The 22218-nt window shown below is 53.0% G+C and overlaps 1 protein-coding gene and 1 long non-coding RNA gene across 5 annotated transcripts in view; both read left to right on the top strand.

The window, feature by feature from the left end:
• Positions 1–22218, top strand: part of LOC137846124 (uncharacterized) — a 36955-nt gene extending 14737 nt beyond the window's left edge. Inside the window, exons 1-5 of one of the 4 annotated variants that reach the window (XM_068663842.1) lie at positions 16517–18361; positions 18843–18887; positions 19070–19363; positions 20797–20835; positions 21583–22218. In XM_068663842.1, the coding sequence (XP_068519943.1) occupies positions 18295–18361; positions 18843–18887; positions 19070–19363; positions 20797–20835; positions 21583–21740 (603 nt within the window). In that variant the 5' untranslated portion in view covers positions 16517–18294 and the 3' untranslated portion in view covers positions 21741–22218. Of the gene's footprint in view, positions 1–16514; positions 18362–18842; positions 18888–19069; positions 19364–20796; positions 20836–21582 lie in introns of those variants that run through there. The other 3 variants (XM_068663843.1, XM_068663844.1, XM_068663845.1) reach the window with 3 other exon arrangements.
• On the top strand, positions 213–2955 carry LOC137846100 (uncharacterized). Its single transcript, XR_011090379.1, has 4 exons — positions 213–282; positions 519–574; positions 1380–1411; positions 1530–2955. It is a non-coding gene; the product is annotated as an uncharacterized lncRNA (long non-coding RNA).

The following is a 22218-nucleotide window of genomic DNA, read 5'->3' as shown; positions in this document are numbered from 1 at the left end:
AGTGGGGGAGGCGGGGGGAAAGGCTGAGGCCGTGGGGGTCAATCTGCAGGGCTGGTGCAGTGGGAAAGGCAGAGGGGGGGACCTGGGGGTGCACAGCTGGGGCAGACGGTGCCTGGGGGCGATGGCTGTGGGGAGTCCAGCTGGGGAGGCTGCTGAGGGAGCTGGGGAGCTTCAGCCTTCGTCCCCCAGCCCCGAGATGGGAGCCAGGGCTGGGCAGCACCTTGGCCTGTGCACCTCAGCCCCTGTTCCTCTTACAGGTGCCTGCAGAGGGAGATGCCCAAGGTGAGCACCAAGGGCTGCTGGCTGTGGGGTTTGTAGGAGGGAGTGGGGGGCATGGTGGGGCCCTGGGGTGCTCCTTGTTCAGGGGCATTCCCTGAGCTGAAAGCAGAAAGCATTGGGCTTATTGTGGGATGCACTCCATCTCAATGCCAAATGCAGGAAAGCAACACCAAAATGCATAACTCTTAAGACCCCTCCTCAGTACATGCACATCCCAGAACCATTCCATTCCTCTCCAGGCAGCAGCACATTGACAGCCCACAGATGGAAGACACCAACTATGGTGACATCCAGTGTGAGTACTACCTCCTCCCTCGGGGGAAGCCACATGCTCCTTTCCCCATGAGAATCCTGTGCGAGCCCCCATGCAATCCCACCCCTTCATTTCCCACTGGGACATACAAAATCCCTGCCCGTTCATGAAGGCCAGGTTTCTCTCCAGCACCTCACGTCCTGCTTCTTCCTTGCATGCAGAGTGTGGCTGCTGGCTGCACAAGGGACATGGCAGCATCCTAGTGCTCATAGGGACAAAGCCCATTTGCCTAGGGGGTCCTTCCACAGCTGCTGCAGCCCCAGGCTGCAATTCCCCCACTTCAGCCTCTTCTTTTGTCATTTCTTCAGTTTTCCTACAAAGCAATTTCTGTTTTCGTGCAGTTGAAAGGACAGAGCAGCAGTGAAAGATGTGGCTGTTTCCTTGCCCTGGTGGGGAAAACATTTTAGAGCTTGCTCTGAAACCACAAGCAGCAGCAAAGAGAGGATGTGTGGTTGGGTCACAGGCTATAGATATATCCCCTCCTGACGTGCACTGTGCTCGAGTTGCTGCATGACCTTGTTTTCCTACGCCTGTACAGAGCAGCTCGCAAGGTGTACTGTCTGTGCAAAGAAAGGAGATGCCACAGAAAGCTGGAAATACACCAAAACCTCAGCATCTCTGCTTCACTGCTGCTTAATGCATGTCCCAAAGCAGGGAGGTGGGAGGGGAAATGGGGGTGGGCATTGAGTGCTGATCACAGGCATCTGATGCACAAAGCCGGGGTGGGTCTCAGTACCCCTCCAAGAGGTGGGAAAGGCTCATGGTGTGTATGTTTTTGCCCCCGCAGACTCCACCATCGCCCACGTTCGACGGGACAGGGTGAGTCATGGCACAGCTGTGCACAGCTCCTTTCTGCAGTTCTGCAGCCTGGTGCCCGCTCATTGTGCAGGGCTCACAGTCAGCAGCTGAAGTAACAGGGTTTCTTTCCCCCCTAAAGCCTCCTCCTGTGCAGCACATGGGAAACACCACGACATATGCCTCAGTGACCCGCACCCAGACCCAATAGTGTTGTCACAGGGCAAGGGCACAGGAGCCTTGTCCATGGCTGCCTTTGCTCTCCTGTAAAGGGCTTGAGCGGCCATAACATGGGGTGGGGGTTGCCTTTTGGGCTTCTTTGGGGTTTTCTGTCACATAGAAGAGTTGTGTGTGTCTAGCCAAGAGGATGTAGGACTCACACCTGCATCAATAATACATTAATACTTCTAAAATATAAGAGATACACTAAATCATACTGTGATTATATTGATTTTTCTCAAAATAAGAATACATCTCGCTTTGCTCAGTGGAAAATATGTACATGTAAGTTTCATTATAAAGTCGCGACGGTGCTATTCCACCAATGGAGATGCACATTTGAACCTACAGGGACAGATAGCACTGCAGGAATGTGCTCACATGTGTGTGTCAATCGGTGTGTGCACTGCAGATGCGTTTTTGCTCAGATGAGAAACAAACATCTCTGACTTTGTGTTCCTGATGGCACCTAAGTCTCGTGCAGCCACATCAGGAATGGGATGGAGGAGACAGACAGACACTGAGGCACAAAGGGGTGGCGGTGTCGATCTGAAGGCATGTGAAGTGCTTTGCACACAGACCTTGCCGAGAACTACACCAGCACTTTTCTGTTTGGGGTGGCTTCATTGAGAGCTGGCAGATCAGCAGGGCTTTCCCCAGTGCTCTCTGCCTCTCTCAGAGAACCAACTGCATCGAATCGCACACGCTCAGCTTTTGGCATGCAGTGGGTGTTGAGAGCAGTTGGATTGAGAGAGCTGCAAAACACAAGGGAGAAGAAGCAGTAGACTTGATCTGGCGGTGCCCAACATGGGGAAATGCTGGGAGCATGGAAGGAGGGGGATTCAGCCAGAGCACAGCCACATGAAGCTTCCAGGCTCCTGCCGTCGGATATACTTCTTGCTTGCATTTGCTCTCCAACAGCCTGCCCTCTTGCAGCCATCACATGCACGCTCAGCATGGAAGGCTGTGCTTGGGCTGAACTCACCTTCACTCTGCCCATCTCATTCACATTGGCATCTGAGGAGAGAACCTGAGTTAGTGTCCAGCCACACACAGCAGGTAGGGCTTCCCCACCCCTCACCACAGTTGCCCCCATGGCCACGGCTTGCCATGACAAAGGCATCAGCACTTCACACAGTGCCTAGAGAAGGGTGAAAAGGGACTGGCACTTACAGAAACGGCTGGGGTCAGAAGAAGAGTCCTCAGCACTACCAGCACCATAGAGAGGCATAGAGAGACGACAGAGAAAAGGTGCTGAAGGTCCTTAGCAACACTTCCACAAACCCCCTGATTCTGAGGTGCGTGTGTGCTGCGAAGAAGAGCACCACAGGGCCCCGCCATGTCCCCAACTCCCTCCTGCAAACTCCACAGCCCTTGGTGCTCACCTTGGGCATCTCCCTCTGCAGGCACCTGCAAGAAGAACAGGGGTTGAGGTCCACAGGCCAAGGTGCTGCCCAGCCCTGGCTCCCATCTTGGGGCTGGGGGATGAAGGCTGGAGCTCCCCAGCTCCCTCAGCTGCCTCCCCAGCTGGGCTGCCCACAGCCATCACCCCCAGGTACTGTCTGCCCCAGCTGCGTACCCCCAGGTTCCCTCCACCACATTTCCCACTGCGTGAGCCCCACAGCAGGATCCCCACGGCCTCAGCCTTTCCCCCCTTCTTCCCCCATTCCCTCACCTTTCCTGATGGCAAACCAGCTCCCTGCAGCCAGGAGTATGAGGTCGACAGTCGACACTGCCAGCGCCGTGCCTGTGGGGAGGGTGTGTGGGATCCAGGCATGGGGAACTGGGGGAGCTGCTCCTGCCCTACCCACAGCAGCAGCCCTCCAGCCCTCAGCCCCCAGCCCCAGCAATGCCCCAACTCACAGAGCATCAGCAGCAGGACGGCAGGGCCAGAAGGAGACAGTCTTGCCCATGGCGCCTGGCCCAGCAGTTTTGGGGCGCTGCTTTTGGGGCCCAGCATCTGCTTCAGGTGTCTGCTTTGCTCTGAGCTGGGGATTGTGGGACAGAGGCTTGCAGTGCTGCTGGGAGCTGTCCTGTGGTCTTTCTGTGGCTGCCAGAGCCTTGCCCAAAGACAGGCTCTAATTGGTGGGATCCTACCTCAGACCCTTCTGTATCTGTTTAATTTTGAGAGCCTTCACTCTTTTTATCGTCTCAGACACCACAGCACATGCTGATTTTGGTTCTTTGTTAGGGACGGAATCCTCCTTGTAAAGCCCATCTGCTTTTTATCCCAACACTGCTCACTGTTTTACCCTCTTCTGAACACATCCTCTCTGAGACCACTGTTTTAACAAGTATCTCAAGGGCAGCATCCCCTCTGCAACGCCCTCCTGCTCCTTGTCCAGTCAGCTTTGCCCTCTTCTGAACATGTCACTCTGCTTGTCTTCAACATCTGGACAAATGATGATGGCATCAGGGAATCCTGCACCAAGGCCAAAGTGACGCCAGAGCTCTGGGGCAGCTTCCAAGGCTGTGGGCAGATTTCTCATTCATCCTGTTGGTGAATCAGCTTATGAAGAACTCTCAGGGAGTCTCAGCTGGGGCCATACTGCTGCCAGCACAGCACTGCGGGAGCCATCTGCACCCACACTTTGACCCTCATGCGACCACACAACAACCAGGAAAGGCAGAGGCTTTGTCCTGAAGGCACCTGAGCTCCCCCACGCTGTTCTCTCAGTCCCCTTCCTCAAAGGAATAGGTGAGAAACTCTGATGGAAAGAAGACTTGTGCACTGAGATAAGTGCAGGGAGATCACTCACCAGTGACCAGCACAGGCAAAAGAGACTCCGCATAAGGCAGATTAATGCAGTAAATTTCTTACCATTAACGGGCACTGCAGGGACTTTCATCCCACAGGAGGTTCGGCCTTTCTTTGGGTAGCACCAGGCCACTTGCCAGATGCTCTTCTGTTTAGTGGCCAAGTGGCTTCTCAGAAATATCCAGCCAAGTGCTCCCGTGCCTCTGCACACAATGTCGTCACTCCAGCCTTTAACACTCCATGATATGGCCCAATCTTTCCAGAGGTCGTTGCGTGACCTGGTATGTGCTAGACCCAAGGAATGCTTTGTTTCTGGACTGATGGCCCACCAATTTCCTTTGGGTATGTGTCCCTGGCACTCTTCTGTTTACACTTGGAGCATCGTGGGCTTCTGATCCTCAACAGCCTGGCTCCAGAAGGCAGAAGGTGACCACAGCTTTCTCCTGATCTTTCCTGCCAGAGGCACATGGCCAGGCCTTTTTCCCCACATGCAGTGTGAATCACCACTGGCACAGCTGGGCCTGTAAACATAGGCTCAAGAGCTCCTAGTGCAGCCTTTTGGACACCTACTTGTATCTCTTCCAAGGGGTTTTGTTGCTCACAACCCCACTTCAGAGTGCCTTTCTTTCATGTGACTCGGTAGGGAGGGCTCAGAAGATCACTATAACCTGCAATATGCCTTCTCCAGAATCCCACAAGGCCTAGGAAACCTTGTGTTTCTTTCTAGACAGCTGGTGGGCACACAGTTGTTACCTCATTGACCTTTCTCATTGGGATGTGGCATCCTGCCTTTTTACTCCCACGTTCAACATTCCCTGGGCAGGTCCCTTGACTTCACTCTGGTCAATGGCAAAAACAGCCTTCAGGAGAATTTGGGTGATTTTCATCCCTTTCTCAAAGACTTCCTCTGCTTTGCTGCCCCACATGAGGCTGCCATCAATGCACTGCAGGTGCTCAGGAGCCTGCCCTTGTCCCACAGCCATCTGCATTACTGCATGGCAAATGGCAGGGCTGTGTTTGCACCCCTGGCATTGTCCATTTCAGGTGTACTGGACGCCCTTCCAAGGGAAAGCAAACTGTGGTCTGCATTCTGCAGCTGCATTGGGTTTACATGGAAAGGGTTCAGTAGCTGGCGTCTGCAGAGGTGACATCGTTGAGAAGTCCAGAAGCTGCCCCCTATTTGAAAAGGGCCAGTGTCAGATTGCTGCTGCAGGCCAAAGCCAAGCCCATAAGCCATTTTGTTTGCCCGTCTCTGTGAGAGCATATTTAAGAAGGGAAGGAAACCTGCTGTACAACAACAGGTGGCAGAGGGAGGAGTGAGAACCAGTCCTGCAGGCACCAAGGTCAATGCAGCAGGAGGGCAGGAGGTGCTCCAAGTTCCCCTGCGGCCTGTGGAGAGGCCCCTGGTGGAGCAGGCTGTCCCCCTGCACCCATGGGACCCACATGGAGCAGATCTCCATGCTGCAGTCCATAGAGGAGCCCCCGGTGGAGCAGGTGGCTGTGTTCTGGAGGAGGCTGTGGCCCATGGAGAGGCTCCACAGGAGCAGGCCCCGGGCTGGAGCTGCAGTCCATGGAGAGGATCCCACGCAGGAGCAGGGGTTTGGGGGGAGCTGCTGCCCATGGGGGACCCGTGATGGAGCAGATCTTGAAGAGCTGCTGACTGTGGGAAGCCCATGCAAGATCAGCTTGGAAGTATGGCATCCTGGGGGAGGAACTCCCCTTGGAGCAGGGGCAGAGAGTGAGTGTGGAGGAGCGGCAGAGACGAAGCTTTACAGACTGACCGCAGCCCCCATTCCTTTTTCTTTCCCCTGCACCTCTTGGAGGTAGGAGGTGGAAGAAGGTGGATGTCATGAAGGTATATTTTGTTTGCTTTTATTTTTTTTTTCTTCTTGTTTCTCAAGCTTTCTAATAATAACAGGTAATGAATTTCATTAATCTCCCTATTGTGAGTCTGTTTTGCCTGTGACAATAAACCTTGTGTGATCTCCCTGTTCTTATCTCAACCATTGAGCCCTTTTCATTTTATTTTCACCCCCTTTCACTTTCAGGATGGGGAGTGAGAGACCGGTTATAGTGGAGCCTTTCCAGGTGAGTAAAATCACTATTGTGGTTCAGAGGAGAGAAGAAACACAAGTACCAAACGCCTTCCTTGGTTAGGACTGTACTAGCAAGACCTGGCTTCAGGAACTTCATCTCCCAGAATGCAGGAACAAGGGCTGCAGCAAGGGAGGTGCCCCCTTGGTGAAGGAGGATCAGTCTGGGCAATGCTTCACCAACTGAGCAGAGAGAAGGCCGTGGGCCCTGCTAGGAGGCACCCCCAAGTGCTGAAGGATCTGGCAGATGTCATTGTGAGGCCACTCTCCATCATCCTTGATGGTTCAAGGTGAGTGGGAGAAGGGCCCAAACACTGGAGGGAAGCAAGCTCTGCTTCTTCCTGAATGGCAAGAAGGAGGACCTTGGGAGGTAGAGACCTGTCAGATCACCTTCATCCCTGGAAGGTGAGGGAGCAGTTCATCCAGGAAAGCACTTCCAGGCACTTGGAGGACAGGCAAATCATCAGGAGTAGCCAGCAGAAATTCAGCAAGAGGTGGCTATGCTTGGCCAACCCAAAAGTCTTCTGTGATGAAACGACTGTCTTGGTAGATGAGGGGAGAGCATGGATCTTGGAATGCAAGGCCTCTGATACTGTCTACCCTAACATCCTCATAGAGAAGTTATTGACACCTGGCCTGAATGAGCAGACACTGGGGTGGACTGAAAACTGTTGGAATAGCAGAACCTGATGAAAGGTGAACAGTGCTACAAAGTCTAGTTGAAGGCTGCAAACTAGTGATGAACTCCAGAGATCCAAATTACGTCCAATTACATTCAACATCTGCATTAGTCTCAGGATGCTGGGACAAGGTTACCCTCAGCAAATTTGCAGCTGATACCACAATGGCGATTTACTCCATTAGGAGGGTTGGAGGTTGTATGGGAATGAGGGAGTAGCTTCTTGCACCCAACTCTGTATATTCCCTTCCAGGAAGAGTATCCTGGAGGCTTGTGCTGTGAAACATGCATGCATGGGCCTGAAGAAAGCTGTGCTTTGTTGAGGGCATGAGAGGTGAGAGACTGTCCTTGCAGGAAGGAGCCTAGTACATTCTGAACCAATCCTTTATGACTTGCCTCCCACAGAACCAATACCCACCAAAGTGCCGCCACACAGGGCACTGTAATCACCTGGGGATGTGCCCATTGCAGCCGGCACAACCTTGGGCACAGGGAGGTGCTGGAGTGATGCAGGAGATGCAGAGCATGGCTACCTGGGCATGCAGACATGACTCCATCCCCTCATGTTCTCCCGATATGCAGAGGAGGATCCTGCATTGAAGATGTGATTCTGTAGGTAGGGGTGAAGCCATGTGGGTTCTGGGGTTGAACTCAGCCATGAGGGTGCGCGATCCAGTGGCAATCCTTGATGTGAGCAGAGAGCAGGGTCTGAGCCAAGGGAAGCAGAGCAGTGGCAGCACATCCCTTGGGCATGATGCCCCAGCTGCCTTGAACCCAATGGCAGGACCAGCCATGTCACGTTCAACATGAGGGCAGAAGCTGGGAGGTCACCGGAGGGAAAGGGCAGGGATTCTTCTCTTTCAGGTGGGAGAGTCAGTAAGGCTGAAAAATGCTTTGTGTTGCACACAGGAGAGAGATTCCTTCCCAGGAGTGCACACCCAGAGAACAAAACCCGTCTCTTCCCATCTCCACCCTAATCTCACGTCCCTTCTGTCACTCATTCCCACTCTCACCCTCACTGGGTTATCTGCAGAGGTCCTAGGTGGTCATGCCAGCACCTGCAGCATGGGGCACAGAGGGTTTTGCTTAGAAGAGGCAAAAGCAGACACAACCACATATTCCAGCTCCAAAGCCTGCAGCTTGGACTTTCCAACATGAACAACTACAACTTTCTACTACTTGGTTTCCCAAGAGATTGCGTGGTGGAGTAACTCTCTGGTGTGCCAGAGAGAAGGGTGCCCAGAGGATGCTCCTGAAGGGTGGTGGAGCTCCTGCCCTGTCACTATCAGGCAGGGGGAGGGCGCCAAATAGATGAGGAGGGGTGGAAGCGAGTCCTACTTGGGCATGATGGGCAACCTCCCTCCCTACCTATCCCACTTCCCTTCTGAGAGGAACAGAGGGCCTGCAGGAGTCACCCCTGAGTGCTGAAGTAGCTGGCAGATGTCATTGCGAGGCCACTCTCCATCATCCTTGATGGGTCAAGGCGAGTGGGAGAAGGGCCCAAAAACTGAAGGGAAGCAAACTCTACTTCTTCCTGACTGGCAAGAAGGAGGACCTGGGAAACTGGAGGCCTGTCAGATCGCCTCCATCTCTGGAAGGTGAGGGAGTAACTCATCCAGGGAAGCCTTTCCAGGAACCTGGAGGACAAACCAATCATCAGGAGTAGCCAGCAGGAATTCAGCAAGGGCAAGTCATGCATGTCCAAGCCAACAACCCTCTGTGATGAACCGACTGTCCTGGTAGACAAGGGGAGAGCATGCATCTTGCCAGCCTGCACTTCAGGAAGGCCTCTGACAGTGTTTCCCCCAAGATTCTCATAGACAAACTGTTGATGTCTGAGCTAAAAGAGCAGAGGGTAGAGTGGACTGAAAACTGATGGAAGGGCTCAGCCCCAAGGAGGGTGATCAGTGCTGCAAAGTCTAGTTGAAAGACACTAATTAGTGGTGTACCCCAAGGGTCCAAACAACATCCAATTGAATTCAACATTGGTATTACTCTGAGGATGCTGGGGTAGAGGTTAACCTCAACAAGTGTGCAGCTGACACCACAATGGGCATTCAATCACCAGGGAGGACTGGAGGCTGTATGGGAATGAGGGAGTAGCTCCTTAAACCTAACTCCATTTCTTCCCTTCAGGAAAAGTCTCCTAGAGGCTTATGCTGTGAAACATGCATGCATGGGCCTGAAGGAAGCTGTGAGACAAGTGTGTTGATTAGGGTTGGAGAGGTGAGGGAATTTCCTTGCAGGAAGGAGCCTGAAACCCACGTCCCCTCCAGCTCTGCCTCCAAGCAGCTCTTGCTGAGTTTTCAAACCGTTTTCCTTTCCTCTACGCCCTCCATGTAGTCTTGCAGCCTTATGCCTCCCAGCTGAGCAGCTCCTCTCCTGCCTGCACCCATCTTGTCCCAGAGTCCCCCACTGCACACCAAGGCCCCAGATGTCAGCACTGGGAGCTGCAATGAAGGGACACCTTGGCTCCTTCCAGGTATTGTTGTGGGATGGCTAAAACCCCATAGTGCAAGGCTGGGGATGGTCTGCTGGTGTGGGGGCCAGCCATGCTGAGACCCCATCCCCACCTGCCCCACAGCTGGATACCCCTGTGCACAACATCCCTGCTCAGGTCTGTCTCCTGGGGATGGTGCATTGATAGCCAGAAGACCCAGCACAGGGATAGATGGGTGTGGGGTGCAGAGGGTCAGGTGTGGGGTTCATGGGGCCAGGCATGGCCACCCTCTGGTCATCTACATGGCCTCAGCCATCCTCACATTGACATTTTTCCATGTCACATCTGCCAGGACAATGGCAGCAGGTAGGGGAACCCTTGTGTGGCATGGCACAGGGAAAAGCAGCTTCCTCACAGGACACATGGCCCCACACAGCAGTCATAGAGGAGCTCTCCCAGCTCTGCTCACTGGCTTCCCTCTTAAATACAGAGCAAAAACTTCAGCTGGTGCATTCTGAACCCATTCTTTATAAATTGCATCCCACAGGGCCAGTGCCCAATATGGTGCCTCCAGAAGAAATACCGTAACCACCTGGGGATGTGCCCATTGCGGCTGGCATCACCTTGGGCACAGGAAGGTGCTGGAGCGATGTAGGAGATGCAGAGCATTAATGCCTGGGGGTGCAGCCATGACTCCTTCCCCTTATGTTCTCCCAGCATGCAGAGGTGGATCCCGCGATCAAGATGTGATTCTGAGTGCAGTAGGGGCAGCCACGTGGGTGCTGGGTTGAACCCAGCCGGGAGGGTGCACGATCCAGTGGCAGTCCTTGATGGCAGCAGAGAGCAGGTGCTGAGCCAAGGGAAGCAGGGCAGTGGCAGCACATCCCTTGGGCATGCTGCCCCAGCTGCCTTGAACCCAACAACAGCGGGAGTCTGGGAAATGTGTGGGGGTCATGCTCTGAGCATGGGGGAGCAGGCTGGGGACAGCATGGAGCCCAGGGGGACATCAGATCTCCATGGGGACAGGGACATCTCCAGGCTGCCTGGCCTCACAAGCACTGTGGCTGCATCTCTCCAGGAGGAGGGTGATGATGGGAGCAGACAGCAGCAAGAGCAGGCTGAGGGCAGAGCGCAGGATCCAGACCTCCAGGGGCATGGCTGGCCCTGTGAGAGAACAGAGTCACAGTGTGGCCAAGGCAAGCCTTGGAGGACGGCTGTGCTGGGAAAGGCTGATGAGCAATGTCTCACCTCTGGAAGGGAGCTGGGCCTTGTCTGAGGAGCTGCTGTCTGTGGGAGACATGAACATGCTTTGAGTTTCTGGAGATCTGTGCTGGGACAATCCCAGATGCTGAGCAGACCCTGAACTCGTGTCTTGCTTCCTTGAATACATGGTGAGCATTAACAACTGAGCCCTTCTCAATTCCCAGACATAGGTTAGTAAAAGTTTGAGGGAGAGCTTGGAGCAGTAGTGGCACAGGCCAGGGCCTACTGATATCCCCAACCCCTGTTTTTTCATATGGATACTGCAGAGCCCCATGTCTCAGCAGAGGTGCTGCTGCAGCTACAGGGGAACTCTTGAGAATAGTTCTGTCTCCAGGATCTCCTGTGGAGTAGGGGGAACACTCCTGAGGGGGAATCACACCTGAGCCATGCCCTGTATGATGAAGCACACAGCTCCAACTTCTTCGGTGTCCACATCCCACTGCCCCCACAGCCCTGATGAAGGGTTGTGTCTCACCTGGCACAGACAGGGTCCAAAGAGCACTGATAGCAGAGCACCCAAACTGACCAGGGACTGTCCATGAGGACACTGAGCAGTCCCCTTCGTCCTCTGGGGTTAACGGTATATGGAGCACATTCACCTCCTCTGGTTTCACAGCTCAACTGTGACAGCCAAGTCCTGGGGGACACTGAGGGCAGAGTTCGTCACTTGGTTGCTCTGATCCTTGAGCTGATACCCACATGTGTACTTGCCCGCGCTTCCCAGTGAGACATTCCACATCATGTTGTAGGTCAGCTGCCCCTGAATGGCCTTCAGGTTGGACGTTTCCACCCCGTCCTTGCAGAAGACAATTCTTGTAACGGGAGAATGCCCATCAATAGCACACTGAACCAAAACCATTTGTCCCTCCTGGGCACTGAAGGTGTTCAACAGGAGGGCAGGAGCTGGAAGGTCACCTGGAGAGAAAGGGCTGGGATTCCCTTCTTTGAAGTGGGAGAGTCAGCAGGGCTGAAAAATGCTTTGTGTTGCCCACAGGGAAGAGATTCCTTCCCACTAGTTCACATCCAGAGATCAAAACCCATCTCTTTCCACCTCCCCCACATCCCTCCATCCTCCCCCTTCCCCAAACCTCCCTTCTGTCACCCATGCCCATATTCATCCTCACCTGGGGATCTGCAGAAGTCCTGGGTGGTCATGCCAGCACCTGCAGCACGGGGCACAGAGGGTTTTGCTTAGAAGGGAGAAGACCTGACAGAAACACATATCCCTGCCCCAAACCCTGCATCTTGGATGTTCAAACTTGCACAGCTACATCCTTCTATCACTTGTTTCCACTTCCTTTTGTACCATTCCAAAACCATTTCATCTGCTTGTTTTTTCTGTTGAAGATGGAGTCCCCAGGATCTCCCTAAAACAAGCAACATCTGTCAAGACTTGCAATATGGGCATACTAATCCTCATCATGCCTTCCCCAAAGCAACTCTGCCCTGCAGTGCTGCATGCCTGCCGCACACATGCTGTCAACAACCACATCCTTCAGTCACTGGGATTCCCTTCCTTTGGTACCATTCAAAAACTATTTTGGCTACTTGGTTTTTGTGTTCAAGATGGAGTCACGAGAATTTCTCTAAAATATCCAGCATGAGGCATATCTCACAATACAAGCAACCGGCAACAAATAACTTGAAAAAACACACTTTCCTCAGGTCTACATCACAGATGGTGGAAAAAATTGCAATCCTACTTTCCGCAAAGCAACTCCCCAGAGAGATGGATGCCCAAAGCAGAGCCCTGCAGTCCTGCATGCCACCCCCACAAGTACTGTCCACATCATCTCGTGTGCCCACCACTGGCTTGTCCTGCCCCCAGCAACAGCCCTCCAGCCCTCAGCCCCTACGCCCAACAATGCCCCAACTCACAGATCACCAGCAGCAGGATGGCAGGGCCAGAAGGAGACAGCCTTGCCCATGATGCCTGCCTCAGCATCTTTTGGGGCGCTGCTTTTGGGGAGCAGTGTCGGCTTCAGGTGTCTGCTTTGCTCTGAGCTGGGAGCAGTGGGACAGAGGCTTGCAGTGCAGCTGGGACCTGTCCTGTGGGCTTTCTGTGGCCGCCTGAGCCTGGCCCCCACTAAGAGGCTCTCTCATCAGCGACGGCCATGCCTCAGCCTGTGCTACATCCGCTGCTTTTGTTAGCCCCTGCTATTATTTTTTTCCTCTCATACACCAGAGTTTGTGCTGTTTTTACGTGTGTCTCAGAGGCAGAATCCTCACTGAAAAGCTCTCCTGTTCTGTGTAGTAGAGGTTGGACTCTTTGGAGCCAGTGCAGCCGCAGCATCCGATCACCAGTTACAGGGGGACTTCGGTCCCTTACTTCGGTCAGAGGTGGTCCAGGAGAGCACTGCAAGCAGGCTGAGGAGCAGACTAAGGTACACCAGGTTGTGTGAGCAGAAGATTGCCTGGGGGAGCAACGCCCTGGCGTGCAAAAGAAAAGAGCACCCGGGAGATGCCCCCCAGAGGGTGGTGGAGCCCCTGCCCTGTCACTGTCAGGCAGAGGGAGCGCACGAAATAGATGAGGAGGGGTGGAAGCGAGTCCCATTTGGGCGTGATGGGCAACCTCCCTCCCTACCTATCCCACTTCCCTTCTGAGAGGAACAGAGGGGCCGATATGCACAGCTGACCCTCATTGAAGGGAAGTGTGATGTCTACTAGAGCCTGGATCAGAGATATCACCAGGACACTCCCCAGCCTGCTGTGGTTCACATACTACTATCTACTAACGATATTTCAGACAGCTTTGGAGGAAGCTGCTGCGTCCTGTAGTCTGAGGGGAATGGAGAAAGGCTTCAAGGCCTTGGAACAGTTGATGAAAGAGTCCGGAGCACAAGTCCCTTTCTCTTCCATCCTGACATTGTAGGGTGGTGATGTGGGATGGAATAGAAGGATCTGGTCCATAAATGCTTGGCTCTGTGACTGAAGCTACAGGCCCGGCTTTTGGTTGTTTGGTAACAGCTGGTGTTATAAGACACCAGTCCTGAGAGTAATAATTGGGAAAGGTTTATCTCACAGGTTCCAGAGGGTGCTGGGACAGCAATTATTAGGGCTCCTTTGGAGAGCTTTAAACTAGCTCCACAGGGGGATGGGGTTGTAGCAGGGCTTGTACTGGTGGGACAGTGCCCTTGCAGTGATGAAGACCGGGAGGCCTCCCACCCCTCATGGGGTGAAATCAGCATGCTCAGCTCCTTCCATGAAGTGCCTGGACACAAATGCATTCAGCACGTGGAATAAGAAGGAGGAGTTGGAAAACTCTGGTCAGAAGACTGAGATCTGGTGGCAGTTACAGAGACATGGTGGGACAGCTCACATGGCTGGAAAGTGGTCATGGATGGCTATGTCCTGCTCAGGAAGACAGGCCAGCAAGGTGAGGTGGTGGAACTGCTCTTCAAGTCAGAGAGCAACTCCATTGTATTGAGTACTGTCCAGGGGTAGATGAGGAGCGAGTTGAGAGTCTGTGGGTGAGAATTAAGGGACAGGCTGGCATGGGGGATGCTGTTGTGCGTGTCTGTTACAGACCACTAGACCAGGATGAGGAAGCTGAAAAGGCCTTCTACAGGCATCTGAGAGCAGCCTCTTGATCACAGGCCCTGGTTATCATGGGGGATTTCAACTACCCTGACATTTGCTGGCAGGCCTACTCAGCCTGTCATCTGCAGTCCAGGAGCTTCGTCCAGTGTATTGATGATAACTTCCTGATGCAAATGGTGGATATGGCAACTAGGAGAGGAGCACTGCTGGATCTTGTCCTCACTAACAAGGTGGGGCTGGCTGAAGTGGTGAAGGTTGAGGGTAGCCTTGGTTGGAGAGACCATGAGATGGTGCAGTTCAGGATCTCATGGGGCAGGAACAGAATACCAAGCAGAATTGCAACCCTGGACTTCAGCAGGGACAAGTTTGGCCTTTTCAAGCAATTGCTAGCGGAAATCAAGTACCTGGGACAAGGTACTTGAAGGTAAAGAGCCTCATCCTGGTCTGTTAGCCCGTCCTGGACTGCTACTTCCAAACTGAAGATCAGAGCATCCCAATGGGTAGAAAGTCAGGAAAGAGAACCAGGAGACCTGCATGGTTAAACAAGGAAGCACTGGTCAAAGTCAAGTGGAATAGGAGAGTTTACAGATCATGGAAGGAGGGTGTGGCCACTTGAGAGGAGTATAAGACTGTTGTCAGAAGATGTAGGGAGGCAACTACAGTAGGGAAGAAGCTGGGATTGTTTAGGCTGGAGAAGAGGAAGCTCAGGGGTGACCTTGTTGCTCCTATAGGTACCTTAAAGTAGGCTGTAGTAAGGTGGTGCTTGGTCTATTCTCCCATGTGCCCAGGGATAGGACATGGGGGAACAGGCTAAAGTTGTGCCAGGGGAGGTTTAGGTTGGATATTAGGAAAAACTTCTTTACCAAAAGGATTGTTAGGCATTGGAATGAGCTGCCCAGGGAGGTGACTGAGTCACCATCCCTGGAGGTATTTAAGAGATGTTTAGATGTAGAGCTTAGTGGTATGGTTAGTGGAGGACTTGTTAGTGTTAAGTCAGTGGTTGGAGTAGGTGATCTTGGAGGTCTCTTCCAACCTAGATCAGAGAATCACAGAATAACAGAATTGTAGGGGTTGGAAAGGACCTCCAGAAATATTGGGTCCAACCTCCCCTACCAAAGCAGGTTCCCTAGAGCAGGCTGCCCAGGTAAGCATCCAGATGGGTCTTGAATATCTCCAGAGGAGACTCCACAACTGCCCTGGGTAGCCTGTTCCAGAGTTCTGTCACCCTCACCATGAAGAAGTTCTTTCGCATGTTGGTGCTCAACATTCTGTGTTCCATTTTGTGGCCTTTGCCCCTTGTCCTGTCCCCACAAACCACTGAAAAGAGGTTGCCCATATCCCTCCATCTCCCACACCTAAGGTATTTGTAAATATTAGAGTCATAGCATCATAGGATCATAGAACATCCCAAGTCGGAAGGGACCCATAAGGATCATCAAGTCCAGCTCCTGGCACCACACAAGTCTATCCAACATTTCAGACCATGTGACTAAGTGCACAGTCCAAATGCTTCTTAAATTCCAACAGGCTTGGTGCAGTGACCATTTACGTGGGGAGTTACAGTGCACAACAACCCTCTCAATGAAGAACCTCTTCTTGATGTCTAGCCTAAACCTCCCCTGCCTCAGCTTGACACCATTCCCACAAATCCTGTCACTGGTGATGAAAGACAATAGATTGTCGCCTTCCCCTCCACTCCCTCTCATGAGGAAGCTCTAAACTGTAATGAGGTCTCCCCTCAGCCTCCTCTTTTCAAGGCTATACAGGCCAAGTGACCTCAGCCTTTCCTCATATGGAAGATGCTCCAGGCCCCATATCATCTTTGTGGCTATTGTAGTTTAACCCGGCTGGCAGCTCAGCACCACACAGCCATTCACTCACCCTCCCACCTTCCTCTCTGGGATGGGGGAGAGAAACGGGAAAGTGAAGCCTGTGGGTTGAGATAAAGACAGGTTATTTGTTGCAGAAAGAACGGCCGAAAACATGACAGACACGAGTATGGTCAGATCATGCTCTTCCTTTATTACCCAAATAGCCTGACTTTTATAGCAAACTTAACAGAAGTGGATAGTGTCTCACTCAAGATTATTGGTTAAAAGCACTTAGACAAACAATTGCAAGAAAACAATCCCACCTACAAGGAAACAACCCCCCTGTGATTAGCAGTCATGTAGATCCCGTCCTTGAAGCCAGCTGCTGGCAACATTTTTTTTTAAATTCCTCAATCGGGCAATGTGGGAACACTGTCATGGGAACTTCTCATAGTCATCCTGGCAGCTTGGTTTGCTCAGCTGCAGCAAATCATGGCCTCCTTGTTGTTTCAAAAATCCCTCAACAGTTAAGACAGAATAATAATAATAATAATAATAATAATAATAATAATAATAATAATAATAATAATAATAATAATAATAATAATAATAAAAATGATGTGTACAAAACAAGCGATGCACAATGCAATTGCTCACCACCTGTGGACCAATGCCCAGCCTATCCCTGAGCAGCGGCCACATCCATTCCAGCTAGCCACCCGTATATATTGTTCAGCATGATATCAGATGGTATGGAATACCCCTTTGGCTAGTTTGGGTCAGCTGTTCTGGGTCTGTCCCCTCCCAGCTCTTGCTGCAACACCAGCCTGCCCACTGGCAGAACAGAGCGAGAAGCTGAAATGCTCTTGGTGTAAGCACTGCTCTGCAACAATTAAAACATCAGCATGTTATCAACATTTTTCTCATCCTAATCCAAAACACAGCACCCTAACAGCTACTAGGAGGAAAATTAACTCTAGCCTAACTGAAACCAGGACAGTGGCCCTCAGCTGGACTCTTCCCAGGAAATCTCTGTCTTTTTTGTACTGGGGAACCCAGAACTGGACACAGTACTCCAGGTGAGGCTGGAGCAGGGCAGAGTAGAGGGGGAGGATCACCTCCCTTACCCCACTGTCCACGCTCCTTTTACTGCACACCAGGATCCCATTGGCCTTCTTAGCCACCAGGGCACACTGCTGGCTCATGGCTAACCTATCGTGTACCAGTACACCCAGGTCCTTCTCTGCAGAGCTCCTCTCCAGTAGGTTGTCCCCCTGCCAGTACTGATACATGTGGTTGTTTCTTCCCAGGTGCAGGACTCTATGCTTACTCTTGTTAAACTTCATTTGATTTTCCTGCCCAGCTCTCCAGCCTGTCTTGCTGAATGGCACCACAGCCTTCTGGTGTGTCAGCTACCCCTCCCAGCTTGATATCATCGGCGTACTTACTGAGGGTGGATACAATTCCTTCACCAAGGTTGTCGATGGAGATATTGAACAAGACCAGAACCAGTCCAAATGCTTGGGGAACACCGCTAGTCACAGGTCTCCAGCCGGACTCTTCGCTGCTGATCACCACTTCCTGAACTTGACCAGTCAGCCAGTTCTCAACCCATCTTACTGCCCACTCATCCATCCCACACTTTCTCAGCTTTGCTAGCAGGATGTCAAGGAGACAGTATCCAAAGTCTTGCTAAAGTCTAGGTAGGTGACATCCACGGATCTCCCTCTATCTACCCAGCTGGTGATGCCAGAGTGACATGGTCAGAAGAAGGCAAAGCAGTGAGCAGTGTTGGGACAACGATCAGGAGGGCATTGCAGAGAGAATGCTGCCCCTGAGATACAAGTAGAAGCCATGTGTGCTGCGGAGAACTGTCTGAGGACAAAAATAACAGCGGGGCTCTCAAAATACAACGGATATAGCAGGGGCTGAGGCAGGGCCCTCACTGATGAGAGCCTTTTAGTGTGGTCCAGGCTCAGGCGGCCACAGAAAGCCCACAGTACGGGTTCTGGCTGCACTGCAAGCCTCTGTCCCACTGTCCCCAGCTCACAGCAAAGCAGACACCTGAAGCAGACGGTGTTCCCCAAAAGCAGCGCCCAAAAAGATGCTGGGGCAGGCGCCATGGGCAAGGCTGTCTCCTTCTGGCCCTGCCGTCCTGCTGCTGGCCCTCTGTGAGTTGGGGCATTGTTGGGTGTGGGGGCTGAGGCCGGAAGGGCTGCTGCTGGGAGTAGGAAAGGACCATGCTGGGCACAGGGAAGGAGGGGACAGTGTGTGTGCAGGGCACACATGCAGCAGTGTGGGGCAGAATTATCTGGGGAAAAGCAGGATGGGGATGGCTTCCTCCAGCTATGACACAGATCTTGCAAGGGGCCCTTTTCTCCAGCATTAAAAAGTTGTCTGGAGTCTTAGAGCGAGACTTTCAGAATGCTGGATGCTTTGGGGAGCTATGGGACTTAATGTGGAACAGGAAACACATCCAGAGCAAATTGGAATGGTTGCCAAGGGTGGAGATGCAGTAGTTTCTGGATGGAGACATGCAGGTAGGAAGGAGACTTCTCAGCCAGGATCTAGCAGGGGAAATGTGGGCAGCGAGGTGGGGGTTAGCCAGGTCACTTCCCCCCTAAGCAAAGCCCTCTCTGCCCCATGCTGCAGGTGCTGTCTTGACCACTCAGGACATTTGCAACTCCACACATGATGGTGAGAGTGGGGATGGGTGGCAGAAGGGAGATGCGTCAGGGGTGGAGACGGGAAGGGAGAAGGGATTTGTTCTCCATGTCTGAAGCCCTGGATGAGAGACTTTTCAACTTTTGGGATCCAGGTCACTTTGCATCTTTGCCGTCAATATAGCTGCATAGGGAATCCCTGCACTGTCTCTCCAGGTGACCTCACAGCTCCGGCCCTCTTCCTGAACACCTCCAGTGCTCAGGAAGGGGAATCGTTTTCACTTCGCTGTACCATTGATGGTCATTCAGCCCCTACCCGAATTGTATTCTGCAAGGACAGGATGGAGGCACACAGCCTGAAAGGTGAACTAGGAAAACTGATCTACACCATCACTCTGAAGGTCACTAAGGGGAGCAAGGGGACGTACATGTGTGGATACCAGCTCAAAGATGACAACAACCGAGTAAGGAGCTCTGCCCTCAGTGCTGGCCGCATCCTGGATGTCCCTGGTGAGACATGTCCCCGGGCTGGAGGGGTGAGAAGGGACGGAGGCACTTGCCACCACACGGCTGTGCTGAGGCTGGAGCAGTGTGCTGCAGCAGGCAGGGCATGGCTCTGGGGTGGTTCCCTCACAGGAGTGTTCCCTCTCCTCCAAGGCAGCCCCTAGAGAGAGAGCTACTCTCAAGGGGTCCCCCTGTTCATGCATCAGCACCTCTGCTGCAGATATGGAGCACGGGGCATGCTTCAACATCTGCCCTGTGCATTGATGAGCCTACAGCAGGAGAAATGTGGAGATTGTCATGATCTGGGCAGTTACCTATGTGTGAAGAAGTCTACATTTATGGCTCTTAAAATGGGTCTGGAGCTCTAGGGTGAGAACAGGGAGATACTGGAGTTCTTAGGTATTTGGAGACCTCTCTGTGGAACATCAAAACAGCTGAAAGGGACATGGTATTGAACCAAGGGAGAAGACCACCCAGGACATCTACAGCTCCCCAGGTGAAGTTGAGCATGGGGATGGGTGACTGAAGAGAGGTGTGTGTGGGGTGGTGATGGCAAGGGAGAGGGAATTTTTTCTCTGGGTGAGAGCTCCTGGGAAGGAATCACTTCCCTGCGTGGAACACAAAGCATTTTGTGTCCAGTTCTGGGGTCCCCAGTACAAGAGGGGCATAGAACTACTGGAAAGAGCCCTGAGGAGGGCTACAAAGATGGTCAGAGGACTGGAGATGAGAGAACTGAGCCTGTTTATCCTGGAAGAGAGGAGACTGAGGGGAGACCTCATCCATGTCTATAAATATCTGAGGGGAGGGTGTTGTGAAGATGGAGCTGGTCTCTTTCCGGTTGTGTCCAGGGAAAGGGTGAGACACAATGGGCTCAAATTGGGGACCCAGAAAGTTCCATTTGAATATGAGGGGCATTTCTTTACTGGGAGGGTGACAGAGCACTGGAACAGGCTGCCCAGAGATGCTGTGGAGATATTCCTCTGGAGGTATTCCAAATCCACCTGGATGCCATCCTGTGCAAGGTGCTCTAGGTGATCCTGCTCAGCAGAAGGTTGGACTAGATGATCTTCAGAGGTCCCTTCCATCAGTGGCCATTCTGTGATTGTGTGACCCTCTAACCCCCAGAATCAAAGAAAGTTGAGAGTGGTGGTGTTAAATGAAGAGGCACACCTCTGCCATACCATGTTAAATCCCTCACAAAAGCACTTAGACACTGGATCTGTGGGAGCACATGTTGGCACAGCAACCACAGGCACTTTTATGCCTCCCCTGGGGATGGTGCTGTCTGTCGGTGGGGGGATGTGCCCATGGGGCTGTGTGTCCCCTGCCCCACACAGATGTGCGCAGGGCTGTTGCAGGACACATGCTACAGGTGGGGCTTAGTCTGGACAGGAGCTGGTTGTGCTGCAGGCTCTCATCCTGTCCCTTTCTCTTGCCAGGCAGTGTGACCGCCTCCACGGCATGGCCATCATCCCCAGGTGAGTGATTCCCTCCTGCACCCCCAGGACCTCCAGGTCCCCCTGTCCCTGCAGCACCACCTCTGCTGCAGACATGGGGCTGTGCAGGGCCCAGGCACAGAGAAGAAGGGCTGGGGATGTGGATGGATGCTGGGTTGAGCCAGGGATGCTCCAAGCTCTGCCCTGTACATTGATGAGCCTATGGCAGGGCAAGTAGAGTAATTGTCATGAGCTGAGCTGTAATGTAATAACAAGATTTCTGGCACTAAAACTGTGGATGGAGCTTTATTGTGAAAGGAGTGATACTGGAGTGCTCAGGGATCCGGGGACCTCTCCCTGGAAAACAAACATACCAAAAAATGGCTAGGGATGGACACAGGGCAGAACACCTCTGCTGCAGACTTGAGACTTTGAAGCATAAAAAACATGGGCTCGGGATGTCGATGGACCCGGGGCTGTGCCACTACTGCTCCAAGCTTTCCCTCTAAACTTTACGAACCTATGAAAAACAATTTACAAAAACTTGGTTGTTCATTTTGGCCATTTGCTCCAGGAAGCAATACAAGAGATCAGGGTCTGCTCAGCATCTGGGATTGCCCCAACTCAGAGGTCAAGGGACTCACAGAGTGTTCATGTCTCCCACAGGCAGCAGCCCCTCACACAAGGCCCAGCTCCCTTCCAGGGGTGAGACATTGCTCATCAGCCTTTCCCAGCACAGCCGTCCTCCAAGGCTTGCCTTGGCCACACTGTGTTCCTCCTCTCTCCCAGGGCCAGCCATGCCCCTGGAGGTCTGGATCCTGCGCTCTGCCCTCAGCCTGCTCCTGCTGCTGTCTGCCCCCATCATCACCCTCCTCCTGGAGAGATGCAGCCACGGTGCCCACAAGGCCAGGCAGCCAGGAGACGTCCCTGTCCCCATGGAGCTCTGATGTCCCCCTGGGCTCCATGCTGTCCCCAGCCTGCTGCCCCATGCTCAGAGCATGACCCCCACACATTTGCCAGACTCCCACTGCCGTGGGGTTCAAGACAGCTGGGGCAGCATGCTCAAGTGATGTGCTGCCACTGCTCTGCTTCCCTTGGCTCAACACCTGCTCTCTGCTCACATCAAGGATTGCCACTGGATCGTGCACCCTGCCAACTGGGTTCAACCCCAGCACCCACGTGGCTGCCCCTCGGCACTCAGAATCACATCTCCATTTCGGGATCCACCTCTGCATACCGGCAGAACATGAGGGGAAGGAGTCACAGCTGCACCCCCAGGCAGCCATGCTCTGCATCTCTTGCATCACTCCAGCACCTCCCTGTGCCCAAGGTGGTGCCGGCTGCAATGGGCACATCCCCAGGTGGTTACGGTGCCCTGTGTTGGGTATTGGTCCTGTGGGAGGCGAGTAATAAAGAATTGGTTCA

This window comes from Anas acuta, chromosome 30 (assembly GCF_963932015.1).
Source record: "Anas acuta chromosome 30, bAnaAcu1.1, whole genome shotgun sequence".
In the NCBI taxonomy this organism is placed as follows: domain Eukaryota; kingdom Metazoa; phylum Chordata; class Aves; order Anseriformes; family Anatidae; genus Anas; species Anas acuta.
The sequence above is the reverse complement of the archived record's forward strand: the minus strand, read 5'-3'. Positions and strand labels throughout refer to the sequence as shown.